The sequence below is a fragment of the Lonchura striata genome, chromosome 3 (assembly GCF_050655825.1).
Source record: "Lonchura striata isolate lonStrDom1 chromosome 3, ASM5065582v1, whole genome shotgun sequence".
Lineage (NCBI taxonomy): Eukaryota > Metazoa > Chordata > Aves > Passeriformes > Estrildidae > Lonchura > Lonchura striata.
Window position 1 is genome coordinate 106,201,776 of NC_140705.1, and position 27,251 is coordinate 106,229,026.

The 27,251-nt window shown below is 38.7% G+C and overlaps 1 protein-coding gene and 1 pseudogene across 8 annotated transcripts in view; both read right to left on the minus strand.

Annotated features, from left to right (window-relative positions):
- Positions 1–11,052: 11,052 nt before the first annotated feature.
- On the minus strand, positions 11,053–11,862 carry LOC144246031 (calcium/manganese antiporter SLC30A10 pseudogene; annotated as a pseudogene).
- A 4,431-nt stretch (positions 11,863–16,293) lies between these two features.
- The window catches only part of EPRS1 (glutamyl-prolyl-tRNA synthetase 1), a 37,443-nt gene continuing 26,485 nt past the window's right edge, over positions 16,294–27,251 (minus strand). For all 8 annotated transcript variants that reach the window (XM_021546832.3, XM_021546830.3, XM_085576076.1 and 5 more), the window contains 12 exons: positions 27,063–27,114; positions 25,957–26,166; positions 25,737–25,809; positions 24,888–24,967; positions 24,460–24,561; positions 23,743–23,898; positions 23,425–23,622; positions 22,902–23,075; positions 20,750–20,910; positions 19,230–19,308; positions 16,939–17,003; positions 16,294–16,664 (listed from right to left, as the gene is read on the minus strand). In XM_021546832.3, the coding sequence (XP_021402507.3) occupies positions 16,514–16,664; positions 16,939–17,003; positions 19,230–19,308; positions 20,750–20,910; positions 22,902–23,075; positions 23,425–23,622; positions 23,743–23,898; positions 24,460–24,561; positions 24,888–24,967; positions 25,737–25,809; positions 25,957–26,166; positions 27,063–27,114 (1,501 nt within the window). In that variant the 3' untranslated portion in view covers positions 16,294–16,513. The remainder of the gene's footprint in view (positions 16,665–16,938; positions 17,004–19,229; positions 19,309–20,749; positions 20,911–22,901; positions 23,076–23,424; positions 23,623–23,742; positions 23,899–24,459; positions 24,562–24,887; positions 24,968–25,736; positions 25,810–25,956; positions 26,167–27,062; positions 27,115–27,251) is intronic.

Consider the following 27,251-nt stretch of genomic DNA (forward strand, 5'->3'; position numbering starts at 1 on the left):
AATAAAATACGTAAGACCAGAGAAAATGTGAGAGTTTTGGAGCCTTTCAGCCAGAGGCAAACCAGTGCTGAGGTACCACTTCAGCAGCACAATTCACACTGAAGTGCCACATCACACATCTCACCACACTGGACAAAGCACCCATTGCTGTTAGATTTTGAACCAGTAAGGCCAGAGAACACAGGATACGCTTGTCCCACCTACCTAAGGCAGTTTTCTATACAACCAGAAATTCCTTAAGGACCTCAGGAAATTCCTCTTTGTTCTAGCTCTGAAGCAATTGCATTGTTACTGCTGTTGATTGAGTCGATCCCTTGCTTGAACACATCTTTACATGAGGCTTCTCCATTTCACCTAATTCTGTGCACAGAACCCAGAATGTGTATTAACCTCTGGAGTGGACTTGAGCAGCCTTTCAGGAGGTGGTCTCCCCTCCAAGGAATTAACACACAACTCCCAGTTAAGCAGAGATTCACACATTCGATATCCTGTAATATGCAAATTAACAAATGCATGAAAATAAATGTATTGAAATGAACCTTACCATAAAAATAAACAGAGTTGTGGGAGAGGATAGAATAACTTACTTCAACACACATTTCAGCTCTAGAACTGCAACTACTGACATAGGAAAAGAGATTCTTAATGGTTACACCAAATCAAAAACACATAGGTAGAGCAATAAGAAGAAAAATATGAGTTATAGGAAGTGAAACAGTCAGATATAAATTTTAAAATTACAGGCTATATCTTCTTTACTATAATTAATGATAGAAAATTCTGCCTCTGGCACTTCACTTCCAATCAAAAGAAAAAAAAAACAAAACAAAACAAAACAAAACAAAAAAAAAACCAGCTCTCTGAAGCCCAGCTAATTGCACCTTCATAGAACTGAAACATAGACTTTTAGTTTAGGAAGACATAATACAATAGCTGAAACATCACTAATCCTCTTGTGAAAAGTATACATCAGTCCTCTTTTTTAAAGGAAGCTTCATAGCCCTGAACTCAATTCAAAGCATAAAAATATAACAGTTATTTTGAATAAATAGTTTTTAAAATACTGTTTTCAGCAAACGAGGCTGTGATTAAGTCCTCTGACAGGGAGCACAATTACAGCTGACTCTCTGAAGGTGTCAGAAAGTGTATGTGTTCAGAGCCTCGGCTCTGACACTGAATCTGCTGATCCACTGATTATTCCTTCTGTCAAGCTCACACATCTCCATCTGCTTGCCACAAAACAGCCACACACTAACACAGGAACAGAGCAGTGTTGCTGGGTCAGACCACAGATCCATGTCTGGACTGTTTCCAGTTCTCATCTACACATTTGGGAGACGAGGGAACCAAACCTGCAGTCTTCAAAATGCAGGGCAGATACAGAGGAACAGGACACAGATACAGAAGAACAGCAAAAGTCCTGACTGTCTCCTTTAGTCCTTTCCCTGTATGGTCTCACATATGATTCACTTTTCTGTTCTGAACATTTAGCACACATTTTTTATGGAACTGATCAATCACTCTGTTTCTCATCTTTAATCACAGTTTAAGCCCAGCTGGCAACTCAGTGCCACACAGCAACTTGCTCACTCTCCCCCACCCACAGTGGAATGGGGAGAAGAACCAGAAAAAAAGGTTAAAAACCTTGTGGGTTAAAATAAGAGCAATTTAATAATTGAAGTAAAGTAAAAACAAACAAACAAACCCACAGAAACAAAATAAACCGAAAATAAATCAAGGAAACAAATTATGCACAAACAGCTGCTCACCACCCTCTGATCAATGCCCAGCTCATCCCCCAGCAGCAATCAGTGACTCCTGCCCAATTCCTCTCAGTTCTGGAAATCACTCTGTGGAATGGAATATTCCTCTGGCCAGTTCAGGTCCTGCCTATCCTGGCTGTGCTCCCTCTCAGCTTCTTGTGCAGCTCCTCACTTGCAGAGCATGGAAAAACCAAAAACTCTTTGACTTGGAGTCAGCACTACTCATCACCAACTAAAACATCAGAACGCTATCAATATTTTTCTCATGCTGAATCCAAAATGCAGTACTGTACCAGTTTCTGTGAAGAAAATTAACTATCCCAGCCAAAACCAGGACAACTTCTGACCAGCTCTGCATACATGCAAGCAGCTTTTCCTTTGCACTATGGCTGTCTAGAAGGCTCTTGGACATCCAAGCTTTTACTCTTCTCATTATGCATCCAAATTTCCCATCCCCTCTTTATCCAGGTGCCACAATCACTTAAAGACAAACAGCTCTTAAAACTTCCAGGTAAGCAAAGCTACCTCAATCATTCTCATTCAAGAAGTTGTTCCTTTCAATGAGAAGAATAATTCATTCAGGTGAATTTTCAGAATAAAGTATGTGTTATCCCTGTAGCTCTTTTCTGCTTTGATCTCCTTCCACACAGTCCAAAAGAAAGCCATGATCCTGAACATCTGAGTCACTGACCCCACTACCAGTGTTTTCATTCAGGCTCTTCCCCCCTTCTGGCACTTTCATTCTGCCTGCACAAATCCACCTGCAGTATCAGAACATTTGGTCTCAAAACCTCTCAGAAAGGAACCATGTGTAAGATTGCTTTGCAGTGTGCTTGGCATCTGTGTGTGTTTTACACTGACTGTAGACATTAAACAGTAGAATGTTATAATTTTACTTATTCATCCAATCCTGAGATGGCCTGAACAAGCTACATATTATTAAACAAAGAAGCAGCCTAAATATCCCAGGCTCTCCATTTCCGACTATGCTGAGTTGGAACAAGTTCTTAGGAGATGCAGAAAAGGTTGTCCAGCACTTTACTTTAATAAATGACTTGCCAACTTTAGTTTCAGCTACTATGCTGCTAGAAAAACTGCAGTTTCCTCATCCTAATCAGGAACAGAAATTAGAAAAATTCTTCAGAGTTCCTAAAATTATTACAAACAAGAAAACTTCCCTTCTGAATTCTAAAGATGTAATGCACTCCTGTAAGCTTCAAGATCTCTGTGTACCAAGCTTTCAAAGTACTCAACATACCAATTTTTAACACTCAGCCTTTGGCAGCCAAGAGTCTCTCCCCACCTGTGGACATAAGGGGATGCTTAAGTAACAGTAAAACAGGGTGAGTATATATTAAACTTTCCCTTAATACCCTTATTCTTCAAGTATTTTCAAATTAAGTGAGTTTCTGAGCTAGATATCTGTATCTAGTAGTCCTCAATGGATTTTTCTTTTATGTCCTAGTCCAGGTTCTCACTAAGAAATGCAGATTTCAACATGAGTTGGAAACAAGAACCATAGTATAGCTTAGTTTGGAACCTCCCTGCCACAGGAAGAGACATGGGCAGGTCCCTCAAAGTCTCATCCAACTTGGCCAGGAACACTTCCAAGGATGGGGCATCCACAGCTCCTCCAAGAGGAGCTCTGCCCTCTGTATCTGTGTATGTCCTGTTCCTCTGTATCTGCCCTGCATTTTGAAGACTCTGGAGGTTTGGTTCCCTCATCCCCAGATGTGTAGATGGGAACTGGAATATACTCCAGTGCCTCACCACCCACAGAGTAAAGAATTTCTTCCTCATATCTAATCCAAACCTCCCCTCTGCTAGTTTAAAGCCATTCCCCCTTGTCCTGTCACTACCTGACCTTGTAAATAGTCCCCTCTCTTGCTCTCTTGTGGGCTTCTTTGGATAATGGAAGGTGCCTTAAGGTCTCCCCAGAGTCTTCCCTTTTCCAGGCTGAACAACCTCAACTCTCTCAGCCTATTGCCTCTTTCTCCTTGCTCTGAATCTGAATCCTGCTAGTTCCACTTAACATGTTCTTGTTTCGGAAGACAGGACAAACATTCAACGGCTACTGACCTTCTGTATGCCATACTTGGCTTTGCAGATTTGTGCCACGTCCTCCTTAAGTTATTAATTTTCAAGGTGGAAGGTAAAAATCAACCAAATACCTTCCAGAGAAACCTTTGAAAATAGGGTATCTCTGTAATTATGAAATATGACAACAATAACAGCAGCAATGATGGTAATTTTCGTCTACTGCTGAATGAAAATAAGGTCACTCATAGTCTCATGCTTCTGTAGAATTTGGATAGCAAAAAGAATCATGAAAATAAGGAACCATTAGCATTACCATTAAAAGAGATCTCTCTTCATACTGCTTATCAAAGTCCTGTCAGACTTTATTTTTTAACCCATCATAAAAATTATTTACAACACACATTTCGGGAATGACCTGGAAGAAACTAGAGAATGGAAGAAGCCAACGCCCACACACTGCTGTACATAATGAAGGAGTTACTAAGCTCTAAGGCTGTGGGGAGAAAATATAACATTTGTACTTAAAAGCTGAGGCTGATATTGGGCAAATGACATTTAAAGGCAGCATCCCTAGCCTGAAATGCAATAGGTGGCTGTGAGGGGGCCTTTGAGGTTCTTTCCAAGAGAATCTGGTGACAGCCTTGACTGTGAAGCTTGTGAAGCTTGTTTCTCTAAATTGGGAATCATGGACCAAATGATAGCAAATCTAAATGGAAACCATGTGTTTGGCTTCTGCCACAGATAAATTCAGCCACAAAAAGAAGAACAAAATAAGCACTGGCCGACAGACCTACTTGTGGAAGGTGGTTTGTTCCTCATTCCTTGCTCATTTTATTTGTGTCTCCCTCTCACACCTAGAAGAAGATGGGGTTTCTTGGGATAGGCTGAAAGGTGGAATGGCTGGGAAATCTTTAGGTCTGCTTCAACCCAGGGAGCAGAAGCCTAGACTAGCAAGACTTCAGTCTGGGGGAAAGCTTTATCAATGTCCCTGGCAGAGTACAGAGGTGAAAATTGCTGGATTTTTAATCACAGATTTTATTCTTCATTACACTCCTGAAACTGTCCTGGGGAGAAGTTCTGCACTGGAGTTTGGCCTGGGAATGTATTTTTCATGCTCTCCTAAATTTCACTTGAATATATTGGTGGGTCAATCTGAAATTATGAGCCTGTGAGATTATTTAATTCCTAGGCTGGAATGTCAAATTTTTGTTATATTTTTCCCTATTTTAAGATGGTTGTTCAGTTTTTCAATTAAAAATCACCATTCTCTGCACTTAATACCCAGCATAAAAACCTTTTTGCATACTTCAGTCAGTGTCTTCTCTATCACCTGGATAAAGGTTCCTGAAATATTTCACATACTTCACTTTTTAAAAAAATGTATAGTTCTGTTATGTTTCTCATAAATGTACGTAAATGTACTTTTGTTTATGTTTATATTTACATATGACCTTTTCCAGGTAGCACAGCTCATTGCAAAGAACATGGCAATGAGAAAGCCACTCATTGATTTCATCACTAAATTGCATTGAGTCCTACTGCAAAAGCTTCATTTTCTGTATCAGCAGCATTTCTAGACTGAAACTGATAACAAACTTATGCCTGTGTCAAGCTGTCTGCAGAACAGCCAAATAAAGCAATTGCAGTTAACGTATAAAACATGTCAGCCTTAAAAAATCCTATTGTATTGAAACTGTTTATGACTTTGAACTCAGTCATCTTAGAGTCCTTTTATTTCCTTACAGCTCACCACAGATACTGTGAGATAACTCAGAGTCTGTCCATGCCCTTACTAAGGAATTGGCTCAAGGTTGAGAGCGAAGGCAGATACCCAAAGTTCACTAACACTAGCACTGTTGGAATCTAGGTTCAGAGAGTTTAATCTCACCTTTATCTTATTGCATAAACCATCCAGGGATGCTTTGCTTGCTTTACCCAGAGACTTTACTTTTTCATTCTGCACTTTCCATTTTGGACACAATGTAGCCTTAAAACATTGGCTTTTACTCACTTTGATGTACAATTTTCTCATTGACAACTAATCCTCAGATTATCTTCTGAAGTTTTTTTGAAGAGCAATCAAAATTCTGACTAAAATTTAGAGGAAGACATTGCTAAATAAACTTTCACAGTCTCTTCCCTTTCCGTTTTAAACTCTTTGTATTAGAGCTCCTCTGAACATAACACAAATCTGGTTACCTTTGCAGTGGCTGCTCAGAAAAGCTTTGGAAAATTTTGGTGAGGACTATTTACCACACTGTTAAACTAAAGAAGATCTTCAGATAAATCTGTATTCAATCTTAGGCATTTGATAAACACTTAAAAATACTTTGAGAGTGTCCTTTTTATTCCATTTGAGAGGAGTACATCCAGCAAAGCCATAAAATCTAAATATTTTATTACAGTAGGCTCTGTTTACCTGCATGCCAACACATTAACACTTCAGATTTATGGAAATAAGTGCATAAAACAAACATTCCTTCATTTATGCATAATGTTTAGGAGTTGGATGTCACAGTGCACTACAGAGGCAACGTAAATCCTGAGGATGAGGATGCACTGTGTCACAGAACTGTCTTTTGGCAAACTCTGGTGCTGTGCATTCTACAATCATCTGAATGAATGCAGCCAGGGGATGAATTGGTGTGAAGGGTTTACTGAAAGGTTGATGCTTTCAGGGAAAATAAAATCAACCTGTTGGAAATTCACTCAAAAGAGAGGAAGCACAGAATAATGTTGATTTTGAGGAAAGGATTTTAGGCTTTTCAGGTGTGAAAAGCAGAGTAAGTGAGAGGGTTGTTGTTACAGATGTTACACTCAAGATTTCTTCCTTCTAATTCCTTAAAAAGGTCTCTGAGTCATCATGACCTGGCAAAATCTGTCACACTTTCAGCAGTGTATTTGAGAAAGAGAGCTATTTCAACCTGGGAACTAATTTTTCTCTTTTAAATGGGGTTAAATTAAGCCACCATTAAATTCTTCAGGCTGACAACCTAAGAAACTGAAATATTTTGTTCTGGAACTTTAATTCCCAGGCCATTTTTGCCACCTGCAGGATGCATTTTTGCAATTGTTGAATCAGAGAACACAGCTACAAATACAATTGTTTTTTGATACCTGCACATTTTAGCACACCAGGTCTCCACTGGGAAGGTCTGTGACATTAAGATACAGATTAAGCAGCCATTTATTAACTTATTTTGTTCTACAATGTTTTCACTTCCCCTGGGATCAGCATGTTTGCACCAACAGACGTGACTATTTAGTCTAGAATATTACAGCAACAAAGTCTTCCCAAATCACCCAGACAGTAAAGGTGAGCCCCTCTCTTCATTCATATGTCTGCCCCCAAATGTCTCCTACATACAAAGCCTGGAAAAAAAATTTACCTTGCAGCAAGCCTCAGAATAAATAGCTCACTTTGCATAGGTCCATAAGGAGAAAGAAGGTGTGTTTTCCATTTATGTGACTGCTAGCTTACTTTCCAGCTCTTATCTGAGAGGCAGGCTGCTAGTGCACACTGAAAAAGGAGAACCAAGATCCAGCAGTGATGCCACACCAAATTGCACCAAATTGCTAAATTGCACAAACAGGGACATTAAAAGCAAAAGGCACTTGGCTGCTAATATAGAACAGGTTTTATTTAATGAGCTGTGCAAAGACCATGAGGTCTCTCATGAGAAGATGAGAGCTGTTTCTCCCAGTCTGAGATATTTCATGGGTGGTTCAGTGTCAAGTGGGTTGGGCTGGGTGACATCTTTATTTCCTACTTCCCTCCCCACCTCCCTGTACAGATCACAAGACAACAGGACAAATGTTTACTCCAGGTTAAACCTTTATTTATTTTCTCAAGACAAACAAGAGAGAATTACTATGATCAGACGAATGTGGTGCTTTTCAAACTGTGGTTCCTCTAACAGTTTAAAACTCTCTATAAATGAGCAGAAGAGACAATTGCACTGACCTACATGGACAACAGTAATTGGGTCTCTGCGTGCAGTAAAACAGGCTTCTGTATTTTTATGACTGATTGTAAAGTGCATGGCCAGTATTAAAATCATCTGGTATTTATTACAAGAGCATGTTTTTATTTTCATCTGTTTGCTATTCAGCCATGTTCTTCATCTTTGTGCCAAAACTTTCTGTGCAAGATACAAAACCTCAAAAGTGTCAGAAAGCCCTAGCTGAATGTGCTCTGTCATTTCCAACAGCAACAGCAAGAAAAGTCTCCCATGAATTTCAATTTCTGGGAAAATTTCTTAGGGAAGCTTTAGTGTTTCTGTGTTTTAACAAGTATTTCATGGATTTTAAGCCAGAGCACTAACTAGTCTGTGATACCTTTTTCTGATGGCCCAGCTGGCTCAAACTCTTCTGCACAGCACTTCCTTCAGAGAGTACAGAAATACCTGTAGTGGCTGGTCTGGGCTAGCACCAAAAGAAAGAACAGGGGCACGTCCTCCCTGTTCTCTTGCTGATGTCTCCTCTTAGTCCTGACTTGGTGTGGGGAGCTGCTTTTGTCTGAATCAAGTGCAAGGATAGACCTAGAGGACAGAGAGACCTGAATTCAACCTGGTGGGAAAAGAGAGGTGTTTACAGCTGGACAGCTGTAACTTGAACAACTGAGAAAAAGAGGCAAAGGGGAATGGCAGCAGATGAAGACTTAGAGAGTAGGACAAAGCAAAAGGGTAGCAAAACCCAGAAAAATGAAGGGTGAGGAATTGAAGAGTTAGGGGTGAGAAGCAAAATAAACCTAGCAAATGGATGATGAAGGAAAATGGCTCTGTCTGGGTAAGCAGGGAAGGTAACTTGGAAGGTCTCAATTATACTCACTCAACAAGAATATTCATACTAAGATGAGAACTTGGGGAGCAGATCTTGCAATGAGTTAAATGAGGAGTACAGCTGCAGAACAAGGCAAAAAATGGAAAGCTGAGTTGGCACCTGTAAACACCTCCCTCAGAGTCCACTGGGCTTGTTATAGACACATCTCACTTTCCCCTGCTGTCAGCAGCATCCAGAAAAAGCCCACCAGCTAATTGTTCCATCCCTGATGGTTGGCCTTGCAACAGAGCAATGAGATGAGCTGCTGCCTGTGGTGGTGAATTGTGGCACTAATACACACAGAAGAATTTGCTTCAGTGCATTCAGATGCCACCATTGCCCAGCACACACAGTTCAGCACTAGAGGATGGACCTGCTCTCTAAAATTTTTGCTTTGGTTTTTTCAAAGTGATGCAAACAAGAGAGGAGAGGGTGGTTTAAATCCATTCCCTGCCTGGGGAAGAGAGATGTGAAGACAATTGTCCCCTTTTCCTAGAAAGCTTAAGAGGTAGAGAGCTACTCTACAAACCTTTGCCTTCCAGCAAACCATCACTGATGTCAGGAGACTGCCCAGCTGTCTCCAAAGGTGTTGCCTATGGAAAGCTGGACAGCACCAGCAGCACCCAGAGACCATGTCCATCTGTTTGAATTTCTGCTAGTGGTGCTGACACACTAGAAAATTCACCTTGCCTTACAGCTCCAGGAAAGAGCATATTTTCCTCATATGCAGGATGACAAGGGGCAGAGGGATGGAATTCCTCTTTTTTCATGTTTTTTAATATATTGTTGAAATATTTGTAAAACATGCAATTATACTTTTCAGACTACAGCTATCTGTTCTTTCTTTTGAAAGAAATGTAATAAAATCCCACTCAGATTGAATATAAAGAGGATTAGAGGAAATAAATGTGGAATTTTACCTAACTGGGAATTGCAAAATGAAGTCCACAAGAAAAGAGCGTCTCCTCTACTGTATAAAGCAGCATTATCTTGCCTGAAGGCACTACTGGAAGCAGAGAAGTTTCACTGTACCAGAAATAAAAAGGCAAAACCACCAGCAAATCTACACACTATATTTATATATATATTCATCCCTGGCTCATGCAACTTAAATTCAGTTGGAAAAAAAGTCGAGTTACCAGGTCTTTGGACATTGGTCTATTGGAGGGAGAGGGATGGATGTGTTGTCCCAGAAAGTTATTAGGAGCAGGATCCTGGAAATTCAGTGAGATCTTCATTAGCTCACACAGTTGCCATTAATTTAACTTAATTCCTTTGTAAGTGCTGATGTGTTCCTTCTCCCTGACTTCACTTAGAAGCACAATTTCAGAAGCTGCCTTCCAATAAGTCATCATAAATAGAGACTTTGTCACAAATTGCTGACAGTTTTCAGCACAAAAGCCGATCAAATCCCCCAGAAAATTACATATCACTAGAAATTTAGAGTAAGAGAAGGTTCAGTTTTAAACAGGTGGGCATATAAACAAGCAGGCACCAAAATCAGTTATGCAACTGACTTTAATGTTAAGCTGCAAAAAAGTTAAAGCTTTAATATGATATGGAGGTACCTCAGAAATATTTTCCAATTTAAAAGTGCATCAGAAAACACATCAATGACTATAACACAAACTAACAAATTTTTAATTTCTAATTCCAAAGTCCTGCCCAGCCTGAAAGTCAAACATAAGACTTACCTTGCCTCACCTAGAGCAGTATGTAACAGCAGCTGCTTTTTCAGCCAGGCTCTCAGCTTCCCCCCCCTGCACATCCATTTAATACTTTGCCAATATTTGGCTCCTATTCCAACTGAAATATTTCTAGTTTTAAGAAATACAATTGTATGTGTATATAAAAACATTCCGAGAGAGAAAAAAGCTCACATGTATCTTACATCAAATAAAGTCAGAGAGTTTCTCCAGGAATAAAAAAATCAGTCCCCGTCTCTCCTCCCAAATGTAGAAATTTTAAAATCCTATGCTAAGAAAAATAAACTGAAAGGCCAAAACTCAATGCCCTGAAGAGAAACTCCTGCAAAATATTTCTATGCCCGTTTCTCCTCTGCATGCTCTCCCAAGCACAGGTTAACAAACATCAGTAAAGAATCCTCGACACTGTAGTCATAGGTCTTTTCAGTCAGTATCCAAATATTTTCACAACATATTCCCAAAACAAGAAAGGGTGAGACTCTCCTTTTGCTGTTACCTATTCTTTTGTCTCCTGCAAACAGTGAACACTGCTCTAAAGACAAACAGGTCTCTGATAAAAATTACAGCAGAACTACTAAAATATTGAGAGGCAGAGGTTGGGGATGAATGGTATTTCAGGATTAAATATTTTATAACAAGTATCTCCTTAGGGTGGTAGCACGATTTGTCCTGTGTTTGGCCAGCCAGTGGATTAGGGAAGAAATTTCCCTTGCAGATTACTCTATGCTTTGGAAAGACAACACTTAAACTGCTTGCCCTTTACTTACTGATAAACCCCTGTGGCGAGAGCTAGAAACACGCACAGGCTCAGGCATAAAATCCATCACCCTTGCTAACAAGAGTGAAGAAAACTACAATTTCCTCACCCATCCCAGAGAAGCAGTAAACAGTCCCTACAACCAAGCAGAACTGCCAGGGGCAGAGCAGCCGCCTGAGGTTCTTTACCTGTTTCGGTGTCTCCGGGGGCTGCGTGACAATAGCAGCACTCCATGAAGATAACGTAGTTCAACAGGTTGAAGCCCAGACCCGAAACCCCAATAATGAGGACGAGCAGCGCTTTCTCAGTCTTCTGAGGGTTGATGAACCTCTTGACAGCCTCCACGAAGATGCTGAACATGAGCGCGGTGGCGAAGACGGAGTTGCCGAAAGCCCCCAGCACGTCTGCCCGGCTGAAGCCGAAGGTGCTGGCCTTGTGCCACTTGACGCGGCTGAACCGGACGCCAACCAGCCCGATGATCATGGAGACCAAGTGGGAGAGGACAGCAAAGGCATCTGAGGCCAAGGAGAGAGAATTGCCCACGTAGGCCACCGAGATCTCAACGGCGAAGACGGCGAGGCTCACCACGCACATGAGGATGAGGCGGCTGCTGCGGCCCGAGTAGCGGCCCATGCCTGCGGCTCCCTGCCCTCGCTCCTGGAATCTGCGGGGACGGCGCCGAGCGGGAGCAGCTCCCTGCCCGCGCTCCTGCCCTTCAGCTGCCACTGCTGCTCACGCCTGGGAGCCACTTTTATAGGAAGCAGTAAAACAATAAATCAGTTTAAAGGGCATTTCGGCAAGATTTGTTATGTGAAGACACACTGAGGGCTCCAGTCCTGCAGGTGTCCCACCCTCAGGAGGCATTTTTTCCTACAAAACCAAAAATAAACCTAGGAAGGCTACTGGGAGCACCAGCACTTGCTACTCCACTCAGTGTCCTGAAAAACTGAGTAAGGCTCAGACAGAAGAGCATAAGAAGGTGGCTCAGAATTTTAAGTGGTTAGAAAAGACCTCTCTTTTGCATAAAATTCTCCTCTCGTGTCTATTCCTGTTGTCAGCAATTCTAGTATTGAAAAAAATCTTACTACACACCTGTGCAAAAAGACACTTGAAATCCAGGTTGGGTGGACATGATTTTTAAGAACACAACAAACATGAACTGCTTGTGAGACTCACTGAAGATGTTGCACATAGAACAAGCTCCAAAGACAACTGATCGTCCATTTTAACAACCTAATACTACAACTATACAACTTCTTGTACTTCTTGGCACATTTTAACATTGCTCATGTATATGGAGAAATTTATGAGGCCATTTTCTAAACAAACTTCCAATAGACATGGAAGTTGAGGCTTAACAATAAACCCAAAGCACATTGGTTTTCTCCCACTTTGAAAAGCTGTCTCAAAATCTCAAAGCAATTCTTATACACTTGCACATAAAAGAGTTGGGGAAAGCACAACCAGAAGTTCAACCTGCTGACGTCCTAGCTTGCACTTTGTGCCATTTCTGGAAAATAGATCCTGAAGCAGTATTTTTTGTCACTCACTATAGTACCTGTTGAGCTCTGAGTTGTGCACATATTAACACAAACTACCACTAATGGTACACCAGGCAGTATGGGCCATAAGACCAGATGTTTTCCTTGAAAAGTTTATGATCCAACTTTTTATTTAAAACACCCATCTGTGTCCATATATGCACACAGTTAGTTATGAGGTAGGACAGAAGGAAATTACATTAATTACATGCAGTACAGCCATGGAGAGATAAGATAATATTGATAACCTGAGCTGACCAATTGTCCCTGCTGGCCTTAGGCTTGCCAAGGTGAATTAACTTTAGGTTAAAAACAAACACACACCCCTACATCTGGATTTTTGCTTACAGGGTTTCAACAGCCAAAATATTTATGTTCAAAGTCCAGTTTGTTAGAAGTCTTTCCTGCCAACATACATAATTTTTAACATTTGGTCATTTGCCTACCCACACACTGCAGCTGCAACTCAAGGGTTCCCCTCCCCCTGTCACTTTAAGAACACCATTAAGCCTGGAAGGGTGGATTACTAGAACTAATTACAACATTGAAAACTGGCACTTACTCATCTTCCTTTTCATCTTCTCACCAGTGTCACCACTTCTACCACAGCAGTTATTTCCACAGCATTTTTTTCCTTCTTGTATTAAAGTGATGTTTAACTACTTATTTTACTACCAGAACTACAGAGCATGAATGGTGAGAATTTTTTTTTCATGTTATTCTCCTTTCAGTGGGTACAGACCGAGGTCAAACTTCAGTGGTCTCAAAAGTCCTGCCTTACACAAAGTTGTGATTACCGAAACAAGAGATAAATGAAGCAGTCCCTTTGCAGCAGAGCTAAAATGTTCCCCTGTGCTCTATTTCCAAAAAGGAGCTGCTACTGCAACATTAAGGCACTTTCCTAACACCCACCCCCTTACAATTTAACCCAAATTTATCAGTACATAAGAACTAAAAAATACCAGGAATTTTGCAATTCTATTATAAACACAAAGCAGTATAATTTGATCAACAGCAGTGTATTATTCAAATTCATAAACCTATTTTTTTAACAGACAGAATCTATGCAGGGTCTGAATGGTTTTTTTTCTATAATGCTTCACAGATAGCTCAGGTTGTACTTTTGGCAAAAGGATAGTTGATATGGATGTTACCCCTCCCAGGCAAATATTAGCCTCCTTGTGGAAGATCATCACAGGGACATCTGCATGTGAGATATCAACATTTCAGACTCTTCAAGCCTTATTATGACCAGGAAGAAATATGTTAAGGAAAAGTAAGATGGAAAAAAAAAAAAAAAGAAATTAAAAAAAAAAAAGCTGGCTGTTTGTGAAATCTGTCTTCAAACAAACCCATTTGTAGGCTCAGAGCAACTCATTTCTAAGAATAGTGTGTCAACATGTTTACTCAGGATTTGATCCAGTCAACTGGTTGAAGGTTGACTGTTTGTTTAAATTGGTAAGGTCAGAGGATGCATTTAGTTTTGCCTTTCCTTTGTTCTGAGTTACTATGAGCTTCCACATCTGATTTTTAAAATATGGGTGTTGTAGAGCATTTCAGTGGGAGCTGTGAGTGCTCATCTATTCTTAAGAATCTGGTTTGCTCTGCCAAAAAATCTGGGCACATTCCTGCCTCTTATACCCTAAGACATCCCTCTCCAGGCTACTTTTAGTCACCAATCATTTCAGGATGTGAAAACATCACTCTGGTGTTATTGCTCACCCTCTTTCTCAAAAGTACAGTCCCAGTCAGCATTAGAGGCAGCACACCAGGACACAAACCCTGGGGCCACTCATCTGCTTTGTCAACTTAATCCAAAGATAAACGCACTGACAAATCCTTCCCTAAATCTTTTGCCCATTACTACACCTGAGAAAATATCTACACAAATGCAAGACAGGCAATTTTAAGATGCAATTGAAGCAAACCTTTCAGGACTAATCATAATCCAAAGAATATTACAGCGAATTTCCAGGTTTCAAGCACTCTGAGCAAGCTGATATGAAATATTTAAAATTTTTTGTACTTTTCTGTGGAAAAACTGGGGCACAAGGCACACAGTCCTAAACTGGACAGGCCAGGTTCAAATTTTAATATTCAAAATTTTGACTAGGAAGGCTGACCACAGGAATCTGGGGAAAAGCAAATATTCTGCATGCCTTTAAAAAACAGAGATCTGGCAATAGCACTCTAAGTCTCCTGCATGCTTTAGACTATGACTGCTTCATAAAACCAGGTTTTTGGAAACAGGCAGCCATGTAGTGTTGGGCCATGAAGCATTTGGGGAGGATCTTAATGGTCCAACTTTTTAATGATCAAGTTTTCACTATATTCTTTTCAGGGGAAGGTGTTCATGTAGAGAGCCTTCAAACATACAGGAAGAAAAAAAGTAATAAATCAAGTGTGTGTCATCTAACCAGTGTTTTGTGCCAGGGCCACCTCTTTATTTTTCAAAGTCAATCTTATGCTCAGAGTGGAAGTGATGCTATTTTAAAAACGATTTTGCAACTCTGTAACACCCAGCCTCCTCTGCTAGAGCAACACTTGGTAAGTGTAGGAAAAGCAAAAAAGGTTTTGTGAAACATGCTGTGGATATAAGCACAGGCTAAAATCTCTAGCACTGATCTTAACTCTCTTCAGATTGCATTTGCATTACTCATTGCAGTATCACTGTCAGACAGCCATAAAGCCCAGTCTGCAAAATAAGAAAAACAGAGTTTGGCAAAATGTCTGCAAGAAATGGCCACAACCCACACCTTGCTACAAGGCATCATTTAATCCTTCAAACTTGCTTTACAAGGGGTGAAAATCTGGGAGGTGATTCTTTCCCTGTACCTCTTGTGAGATCCCACCTGGAGTGTTGTGTCCAGCTCTGGAGCCATCAGCATAAGAACAATATAGAGCTATTGGATGAGTCCAGAGAAGGGTGATAAAGAGACCCAGAGGTATGGAGCACCTCACCTGTGCAGACAGGCTGAGCTGGGGTTGCTCAGCCTGGGGCAGAGAAGGCTTCAGGGAAACCTTAGAGCACCTTAGAGTACCTAAAGGAGCCTATGAGAAACCTGTAGAGGGACTTACAAAAGCAGGTAGTGATAGAATAAGGGGGAATGGCTTTAAGTTGAAAGAGGGCAGGTTCAGGTGAGATATTAGGAGGGAACTCTTGACTGTGATTGTGGTGAGGCATTGGAACAGGTTGTCCAGGGAAGTTGTGGATGCTCCATGCCTGGAAGTGTTCAAGGCCAGGTTGGATGGGGCTCTGAGCAAACTGGTCTAGTGGAAGGTGTCCCTGTCACAGCAGGGGAGTTGGAGTGAGATGATCTTTAAGGCCCCTTCCAACCCATTTAAGATTTTGTTTAAATGACAATATTCCTTGAAAGATCTGGCTTCAGAAGGGAGTTTTTCTAAAAGTAGTAATTACTATGCCTACAGGTTAGTAGCAAGTCTCTCCTGAAAAATTTGAAGGCAAAATTAGAAGCAGATGTTTTATCTAGGAAGTAGATGTCAGCACGCTAAAGTGTGCTGTAGTTTTTATGACATTCTCTCCAACCTTTCAGGCATTTTCTCAATGTACAAGGAAATGCATGCACCAAACCAGACAAAAAACCACAAGCAAATACCTATTCCTCCCTACTGAGCGACACAGGAAAAAAACCCACCACAGCATGTTACAGCTCACAATACATTTTATTTTACTGGGGATGTTTACAGAAAAGTCTGTGAATTACTGCTAGCCTATGACCATCGGGGAGCCGGGTTATGGTTTATGGCTTTGTCTTTGAATTATTTAAAAAGGTCATAAAACCGATTGAAGTTTAAGGGGCTATTTCAGTCTTATTAAAAAAAGTTCAATTCACAGATAAAGGAGAAGGTTCTTCCACTAGTGATTTAGTAGCTACGACCAAAGAGGGTGTAGAACTTGGCAGGGTTTTTGCCACACACACATCTTGCTCCAGGCTGGAGCTCACGGAGTGGCTGGAAAGGTATGCAGAGGCTTTTTGCTCCCATGGATGGAGCACCAGGCTCAAGATCTTGATCCCTGAAACAAAAGGTTATTAATAAATAAATGTATTAATAAATAAATGTTTCTATTAAAAAATAGAAGCACAACAGAAGTGTATTATACATTAAATCTTAAAATCACATTAATTATTCTGAAAGTTCCAGAGCTAAGGAAGTAAATATATTGAATTATGTAGGGCAGCAAGAGTCTGTGCGTAAGTGTACCCAAAGGCATCTTGCATTCCTGTTTTATATTCAAAACATTTTGATTTTGATCTTGGTAAATATTCTCCAGTTCAGTTATATTTTACCTGGCAGTGGTCTTCTTGATCCAATCTTCGCACTCAATTTCCCCACAGAAAGGGATTTGTACAATCTGAAGGGAGAAGAGGAGAGGAGAGAGAAAAACCCAACAGTTATACATGTAAAAAAATCATCTTTGTCTTTGGAAGACTCCTAAACCTCTCATATACAGATCTCAAATTGGAAAAATTCCAATTAATACAATTGAATTTTAATAGCTCTTCTTTATCAGAGCAATAGATAAGCACATCCCTCCACAGTGCAGTATGGAAAATCCTACATAAACCCAAAGCATAATTTAATTTTTTTTTTTTTTAACCAGATACATCTTTCTTCTGTGAAAAGTATAAACATTCTTTTCTTATTAAATGTTTTGTTTTTAGGAAAAGTTTAAAATTTTCAAACTACTGAACAAATGCTCGCCTTATAAACTGTAAGACAGTGCCCTAAGTTCCCATTTTAATTCCATTACTATGAATTTTCTTTTTTTCTGAGTGTACATCATTTTAAGAAAATAGAACTGCCAACAACACATTTTTCTGGGGGGTGTAGGGTGGGTGTGCAGCTTCCTGCTGTCTCCTTCACTTAGTTTAACTGAAGAAAATGAGAGAATAAGGCTGAAATAATAATGTCACACATTCTTCCTGTACTACTCTTAGCTATTGTAGCACATCTCTTGCCCCTAGTTTTATATTCAATTTTACTGACTTTTTTTTTTTTAATTTTTAATGGATTTCCACAGAGAAAATTCAGTTTGCTACCAAGAGGTAGCATTACTTAAAAAGACCCCCTACACACATTTGAACGCTCATGAAATGCTGATAGCTGAGGGCAATCTCAGCTACTAAATTCAGCCTTCATTCATTTTAATTCTATCCCAACTGTGAATCTTAGGTTTACTCAGTGCATCTTTCTTTCACCTAATTGACATTCTTACTGCAAAATTATCAATTTGCCATTAACTGGAACACACCTTTAGTAGACTTCACTTTATAGCTTCACCTTCTTGCAACTGAAAAAAGGAACTATTACCACTGTACTACACTGTTCTTGCCTTAATCTTTTGTTAGTGAAATGAAAACAGTGCACATTTTTAAAGAGCTAAGAGTATGCAATGCCATTAGGGAAAAACAGCAGCAGGAATTAAACAGGAGCATTTACTTGATCTTAAAAATTTTCCTCTTAAACACTAGTCAGTACTAACAGAGCGTAATTTCAAGTAATTCAGAATACATATGCTATAAAATTATGTTAATGCAACAAAAATATGTAGAGAGTGAAACAAAGACTAAATGGCAAATTTTTTCTTTTTTTTATAATTCAGATATGCAGCTCATAATAAATTCATATAACCTAAGTACCAAAACAGTGGAAGTATCCAGCATGGAATGTAAAACTATTTGTTCACATTTCCAAGCTTAACTACATTTAGACCACATTAGAATTCTAAGCATTATAAAAACAGCTTAATTCTCTTTGTCATATCTAGAATCTAGCTGCACACAACAGTGAGTGCTGGACATTGCTAAGTCAGTTCCTCCTCTGAAGTTCATCATTATTCCTTTAAATTTTGCTCTAAATTAAATATAAGTGCAATAGAAATACAAGAAAATAGTATAATGGAAGGTCAAGCCTAACCAGGAATAACTTAAATTTATTTTTGAAGTTTAACAAAGTATTCATAGATTCTCGGCACTTGTACATTTTTCATCAGGAATTTTGAAGTTTTCAGAGTGGATCTAATTCGTACACAACCCCCTCATCTCTATAAAATACACAACCTGGCTAACTAATGTTGGGGATCCTACCTCTTGAACATATTAATTCAGATACATAAACAATTTTCCACCCTGATCTGTGACAGAATTTCAGGGTTAAAAAATTCTGTCAGGAGCTCTTTGTAAAACAAACAGCAGCTCAGTTCTGTGCTGAAGGCTTAATCTCTCATCTAAACTTAAATACCTTTTCACAGATGTTTAGATCAGTAGAGCTCACTCATCCACATGATGGGTTGTTTTTACTATAAATCCAAGGAAGTTTCTGACTTGCAGTAATTCTTAATGAACCCAATGGCTTCTACTCAGGTCATAAAGGTAAAATTTCCTTGACGTAAATAGCTTGTACTTTAAACTCTTACCTGGACCTTTATACAAGACTTAGTAAGACTTGTTTTGTCACTGCATTAGAATAATGACAGTGAAGTTATTGTAATCTGAATGTTTACAATACTCACTCTTAAAAGCATATTCTGATAAAACCATTATTGAAGCACAAGAATAGAAGTGGTAAATCCCCTTACCTTTCCTGAATCAAGCTCTTTTTGAAAGTCCTCCATATTACTGGCCACCACCATATGACTTTTTAGGTCCTCGGACGCTCTAAGAAAAGGAAAAAAATTCAGTCAGGGCAGATTTAGTCACATAAACTCTCTGGCCTAATGAGCTGAGTTTTCAGAGCCAGTCAAAACAAAAGGTTACAAAAAGCTATATATTCATTAGAATCTTCCTAATCAGGTTATGTCTACCACTGATCCTCAAGGAGGTAAAATTTTGATTAATTGCAGATGGGTTGCTGCACATTTCCCTGTGTTCATTCACATTGTTGTGCCCATCAGTTAAACACTGACCTAAAGCAGACAGAAATAAACCATATGGATGTATATTTTGCTTTTCAAATTATCTTCTAAATCTAAATCACAAAATGCTTTTGAACTAGGTGAAAATATTCTGCCTGTAAACAATTTTGATCACCAGAGAAGGAAAAAGAAAAGCTCATATGCCACAGTGCTGTGTTAACACTCTGTTCTCTTGGTGGACTTATAAGCAACAATCAGCAATAACAGACCTGTGAGGGATTTTGGCATTTGCAATAAGGGCCAAAAACAGTTTCAAAAAGTATTTGACTGCATACAAGAAAACAGTCTTGTGAAGGTCAATAAGGTCTTAAAATACACTTATGGACACATAACTTCAGCTACTGAAGTTACTTGGACAGCTTTGTGTCTTTCAAAATTCTGCACCAAAAGCATCTTTCACAATTGAATCCTGTACAAAAGATCATGGAATTATTTAGGCTGGAAAAGACTTCTAAAGTCATTGAATCCATCCACTAAGCCAACACTGCCAGGCCCACCATGAAACCATGCCCATAAGCACATTTATATGTTTTCTGAACACTTTCATGGATGAGTATTCCATTACTGTGCTGGCAGCCCGTTTCAATGCTTGACCACACTTGCAGTGAATACATTTTTTCCAATGCCCAATCTAAACATCCCCTGGCTCAACCTGAGATAATTTCCTCTTATTCTGTCAAGTTACCTGGGAGAAGAGACCAACTCTCACCTGGCTACATCCTCCTTCCAGGTAGTTGCAGAGATTGATACAGTCTCCCCTGAGTTTATGTTTCTCCAGAAGAAACACCCCTCCACTCCTTCAGCCACTCCTCAGAGGATTTGTGCTCTACACCCTTCACCAGCTCTGCTGCCCTTCCCTGGGCAGTGTGAAGGTCATTGGTCATACAATGACCAATGGGTCACACCTATTTATGGTGTATTTATTTATTTAAAATACACATGAACTCATGGATTTATTTTTTAAAGCAAGTTCACAACCTTTTACCTTTTATTTCAAAAGAACAACAGACAGCCTCTATTGCTGAATGTGAAGGAGTTTAAGAGGCAGAAAATTACATGACACAAACAGGAAGATGAGCCTAACCTGTCTCTCTCCACAGATAAACCATTAATGTGAGAAGTTCTTCTGACAGATGAAAGGCATCTGTGCTTAGCAGAGCCACTTACTGTCTCTCTTAGTTTACCTGCTGTAAAGGTTTGCATGGATCTCCTCCAAGATCTGCTTAAGTTTCTCTTCTGCTTCATGTTCAGACAACGTCAGCTTCTGCCCTGTGTCTCTTCTAACAGCTACAAACTGTTGGCTCTTCATGTCTCGTGGTCCTACTTCAACCCTGACTGGCACACCCTTCATGGAAAAAAAAATTAGATATTCTGATGAAGAATTCTCATAAGAGTTCATTTTCTCTTTATCTGTGGCTTTTTTTTTTTTGTTTGTTTGTTTTAAAGTCCAGTCTTAATACAGGCTTAAACGATACATTTAAGTTTCTTTGAAAAAAAAAAATCATTATATATTACAAAGCTTTTAAGATTTTTGTCTTTCCCATCCACATTCTCTTCACTTGTGCCTTCTACCTTGCTTCACTAGCTTGGAGACTGCATCAGTGCAAACATGCAAGTGCAAGCATGAAGCACCTGAAACTGCACTAAGGTATCCCACACACTGCAAATCATATTTTTTAAGTCTGAATAATTAAGACTTCTACAGCAATTATAATGTTCTAGTTCATCCAGTAATACATTTAATTCTGATTTCAAAGAATGCTTTTAATAGCATTCAACAGGTATTTTTTTTAGCAGCAAACAGCAAAAGTTCTGTTAAATACAGCCTAATATCAACATTAATTGCATAGGATATTTGACTACAAACAGCTAATTGCTTTAGCAAAGCAAGTAATTTCAAGTACATCAGCATTTATCATATCAAAATTTATAACTTTGGTGGTAAAATGTAATTTCTCATCCCCAATACACCATCAGACAAAAATATTTTCCATGTTACTGAAAAGAGTCAGTTGAGAGCCTATCATGTAATTATTTTCTCTACATCCTAACATGTATCCCAGAGTATCCACATTCTTTCACAGGAAATTAAAAGAGTGAATGCAAATATATTCTGGAGAATTGTTCCCCCTGCAAGGAAATTGAATCAAAAAGTTTATAAGCTAAAACCATTGCACAGTGTTCAAGAGATGAACAAGACAATCAAAATCTGTACCCAAGCTTTCTGTGCATTGTGTACTCTGGAATCTCCTCAGGTTCACAGCTTCCAAATGATTCCCTACACTCCCTCTGCCCCCACTACCTTATTTATGCTAAAAAGGTGACTAATACAGTAAAATCCATCTGATCAATGAACTACCTACTACTGCTGCACAGCTACATTAAAAGCTATTCAAAACTGTTATCAACAAGCAATTCAAACTGAACATTCTAGTTTATGCCCACAAAACATTGTCTCCATAATAGAAACCTGGAAGAGGGTATCCAGTACTTCTGATTGTAATACAACTAAGTGAAAGAATACTTCATGATCCCTCAAAGATTTCCCAAGAAAGCAACAGAACTAATACCAGACAATATGAAAGAAGTACCAGTGACCTTTTTTTAGGAAGCAACATCAGAAGTTTGCTAAGCTGAAAAGTACGTAAGGCAAAATATTTTCCTGTTAATTCTTGTACTTCTTATTCCAGAATCTTTGTATTTCTTAAACAATTTGGGTCACTTCTATCAGGTTACTTTGAAGATTAACATATTGAAACTGATTTTGAATTCAGAATAAAAATATGGTTTCATAACAACACTCAACACATCATTCAATTTTTAATTACCATTATTACCATTGTTTTTTCTGCTCACTATTTCTGTTTTATAAAAGCCTCTTGTATTAGGGGAAGCAGAACTGTTCCTCTAAAGTGCTATATGTTTGGAACATGGCAATTTTGAAACAAAAAAATTGCTCCTTTCTTTGCTGCCATCGCAGGTCTATCTTCTCTGTTCTGCTGTATGCACCGAAGGCTCTGCTTTAAGTCAGGACACACTGAAGTATTAGTACTCATTTTATAAAATGCAAGTAATTTATGCACCTAATTTAAATTTTTAGGTATATACATAGAGCCCTGGAGATTTAAAAATCCCTAATGACATGCAAATCCTAGCAAACAGAACAAGTCTCAGAAAACACCTTTTCTTCTTTTATTTACAAACACGATCACCGATTATCAGGCAGCAATTCTTAATTTACAGAATACATTTGCCTTCAGAACACAGGGCATACATAGCATACCTTATATATACACCTCACCTAGGCTTCAAAACACCTCCTGGAAGGAAAAGTACCTTAAGTTCCCAGTGGTTGAACTTCCAGCCAGGTGAGTAGTTGTCCCTTAAATCAGCCCGGACACGGATGTTCACAGCAAGCAGCCTGCTACGATATTCATTACATTTCTTCAACAGAGCCTCTCTGTCCTCTTCAGAAAGGGAGTTTGTGATACCACAGGGAATAATTACAACCTGCAATAGAACAGGACTTTATGCTACAAAAAAATTAGCTCATAGTTATAAAAAACTTGAAACCAAAATTGTGGCCCTATATTCCAGTAATTTCCTTCATGCTCTCAGAAATGAAGGATGCATTTCCATTTTCATACTAATGGCACAGATAACTTTATTTCAAATGGATGAACTATCAAAGGGGACTGGTCCGTCACAAGTATCCTAATGATCTGAATTAACTTCACACAGCTACTCTGTAACTAGACAGCTCCATCCTATATTAAGTCTTCCAGCTGCCTGATATGAAATGCTCATGAATTCCAAGACAAAAAAGGAAACTAAAGCAGTTTAAGGCATTTTTACACACCTGAATACAGGCTACACGAGGTGGGAGTACCAATCCCATGTTATCTCCATGAATCATTGTCATTACACCAATAGTCCGAGTTGTAATGCCCCAGGAATTCTGATAAGCAAACTGTTTTTCTCCTGGCTTCTTGGGATCTTCAAACACAATTTCAAACATCTTTGAGAAATTCTGCCCTAAATGATGTGATGTTGCTCCCTGAAATAGATAAACACAGAAAATTCTATTCAATGGAAAGCTAAGTCTATCAAGCATCAGTTTAAATATTTAATCTTCCTATATTTAATGAAAAAAATAATTATTTTAATAGGTAAATACCTGGATAGCTCTTCCACTGGCAGATATAAATGCCTCTAAAGTGGTTGTATAATCCCCCCCAGCAAACTTCTCCTTCTCTGTCTTCCTTCCTTTCACAACAGGTATTGCCAAGAGATCTTCGTACACCCGAGCATAGAGATCAAGTATCTGCAGCACCTACGATGAACAAACTATCTTCAGAATTACTCAGTATTTTGCATTTGTTACATCATGAAATATTTTTACATGACAGAGTCTGAAATCTTAAAAATTTGACACTTTCTCAAGATTTTGTTTAGAAACTAAGATTTCTTCAATTAGTTTAAACTTTGGATGCTATTTTCCCTGAATCAAAAAGCAATAACTCTAAGTCATGACAGACAACAAGAAGAAAGTTTTAAAACTGGGCAAAGGAATTTTTAAAACTTCTAGCAGTAAACATGTGGATGCGTTATTTAAATTTTTAAGGAAAATTGATTTTTAAGTATTTTTAAGAAAAATAATTTAAGGAAAGCACATACTATATATCACACTCTTCAAACTCCCTATATTGATTGTAGAGACTGAAGCCTCAGAAATGGGTTACATCTGAGAAAAAAATGGGTTCTAATAAACTTGGCATTTAAAAGGGCTCTCTAAAAAAACATTTCCTCAAGGTCTCAGTACAAAGATTTATATGTGTTGCTATGGAGTAAGATAACTTCCTGAAAGGAGAAGCACCAGTGCATTTGCTTTTACCTCCTCTGCTGCTTCTTCATATGTTGCAAATGCTGTGTGACCCTCCTGCCAAAGGAACTCACGAGTGCGAAGGAAAGGCTGGGGATGTTTGAACTCCCAGCGCTGGAGGGGCAGAAGCAAAAAAAAATAACACTATGAAGTGTAAAATTATTGTTAAAAATAATGTTTATAAGCAAGTATTAGAAAATTCTCAAGAAAGATAAAAAAGCCAACTAGTTATAGATTTCTACTTAATACAATCAACCATGCACATTGATAAAGAATGTTTCATTAGAAACACTGTGAAAAACATATCATATAAACCATGGTAATAATTTTGCCTTGAAATATGTGCTGTGACTATTATGATCATGCCAAGTCCACAGAGAACACCTGTCCTACACTGCACTTGTGATAAGAAGAGGTACTCAGGAATTGTGTACACATACCACAACACTGCACCATTGATTAAGCTTGATGGGAAGATCCCTGTGTGACTGCACCCACTTTGCATAGGAAGGATACATGACTGTAAAAAGAAAGCAGCTTTGACTCTCCACACAATAAAGACATTTATGATAAACTTTTCCTTTTATTACATATAAGCTTAACATTCTCTGCTGTGAGAATTATGCTTTTATGTTTCATTTCCTTTAAAATACATTTTTTTGTCTTAATATATAATATTTTCATCAGAGTACTTCCACTTTATCCCGAGTCTCTGCAAAAAAGCTTGGTTGCTGCTGGTCAAAGTACAATCCAAAGCTTATTATTTAATGACACTGGGTTTGAATCACTGCCTTACAGTATGGTAAATACACCTGGGTTCACAAATAGGAACTACCTGACTTCAAGATTTCAGGATGCTATACTAGACCTGACTCAATTAAAAACTCATGCGGGCTTAGGTCTTAAAATGCTTGTTTAAATTACTCAGAGTAACAGTTACTGTCAAAACACATGCAAAACTGAAGTGAATTATGAGTTGAAAAATTTCTTATAAACACTGTAAACCAAATAATCAAATGTGTTTTCAGACAAAGTAAGTCAGTCTTCAAGAGATTGATGAAAAAATTCCTGAAGAAATCTGCATTTCCTAAAAGTGTCAATTTAATGGAACATATAATGTGGCTTTGCTATGAGCAGCAACGAGATAAAGACATCTCCTAAGGAGTTACAGAAAACATTCTGAAAAATGAGGGCTTCCACTTTTCAGAGGGGACTCTTGTCTATCAGCTACACTATACACAGAACTTCATGTATAAGTTTACAGCCAAACTATACGAAAAGAGACCCACCTGTTTCACTTGTGGGACGTATAGCAATTGGTTCAGACAGTTCTGTTTTCCCAGATCTTGTGACCCAAGCAACCTAAAAAAAGGAGAAAATAAAAAAAAAAAAATCAAACAATTTGTTTGGGAAAAAATCCTCTAGCCCCAAACTTACTTTCATACACAGCTGCAGACTAAGTGGTTGGGTTTTCTTATAGTCAGACTAAAATGAAGTTTTGAAGTGTACCTCAGGAGCAAAGTCAGCAATATGAGACTTCTCTGTCTCTAGGGCAGCCTGGGACACAAACATGGGGAAGTAGCAGTTTTCCACTCCAAGTTTCTTGATCTCTGCATCAAAGAAGTCTTTGATGGCTTCCCAAATAGAATGAGCCCAAGGACGAAGAATGTAACAGCCACTGACATCGTAGTATTCAATCATCTCTGATTTTGTGATCACCTTGCAAAAGATAAATCAGAGGCTGAAGTTTCAGTTTGTACACAGAGAACATTCATCAATTCAGGTGTGTGTCATGCAATTCAAGAGAAGTCTCCTACTTAAAACTGCTCAAATTGTTAGCAGCTCAGATAGACTCTAGGGTCACCTGTGTTACCTATAGAAGGTTAACCAGAAACATTAAGTTTCATTATAGGTCTGAGTACTGTAAACACTTAACTAAAACTGAATTTCATGAATCCAAGTAAGAGACTACAGTTACTTTCCAGGAACACAAAAACTGCACCTCTGTAAGAAATGTCTCTAACTCATGTCAGAAGAGAATTTTATTCCTTAGAGTACAGGCAAAAATACTACTGACAGGAAATGTACACCACTGACAGCTACTTACAATCACTCATAACAAGACTAATCTTAACTAATCATCTCTACCTGGGTTATTTTCAATTTCACAAGCCAGAAAAATTGGTCAGTATCAACATATATTAAATTTTGTTATGCATCACCTTCAGCTGAAATAAAACTCTCAGGTCTGTGAAAATCCTGTAATTTCAATTAAGTTTTTCACTCTTGACAAAAGAGGAATCCAGGTATGAATGAAGAAAATCATATATATACTATATATATATGAGGTTGGGTGGTTGACACTCACCCTTTATACAGCTTACTAAATTTCAGCTCTTTCCTCCAAGGCACTTCTATTTAAGACCATGATAACAACATAAGACATAGAAAAGAGCAAACACTTTGGTTTAAGACCATGGTAACAACATAAGACATAGAAAAGAGCAAACGCTTTGCATTGGAAAAAAAGGAACTCAAACAGAAAGATGCAAATCCCAAACAGACATTGATTTATAACAGAATGAAACACTTAAATCAAACTGATGTGCACTTACCTGAGAGAACCACTCTGAAAGATTTTCTTCTTTTTTAGCTTCTAGACCCAGCCTATGGTATGACAAAAGAACCAGATTTGTGCTGGTCAGCATTTAGCCATGAAAGTTATCCTAACCCTTTTCATTTTCTTTTGGGGCAGGAGGTATGGCATAATAAGGTGAAAGAGAATGCTTTAGTTTTACATTAAA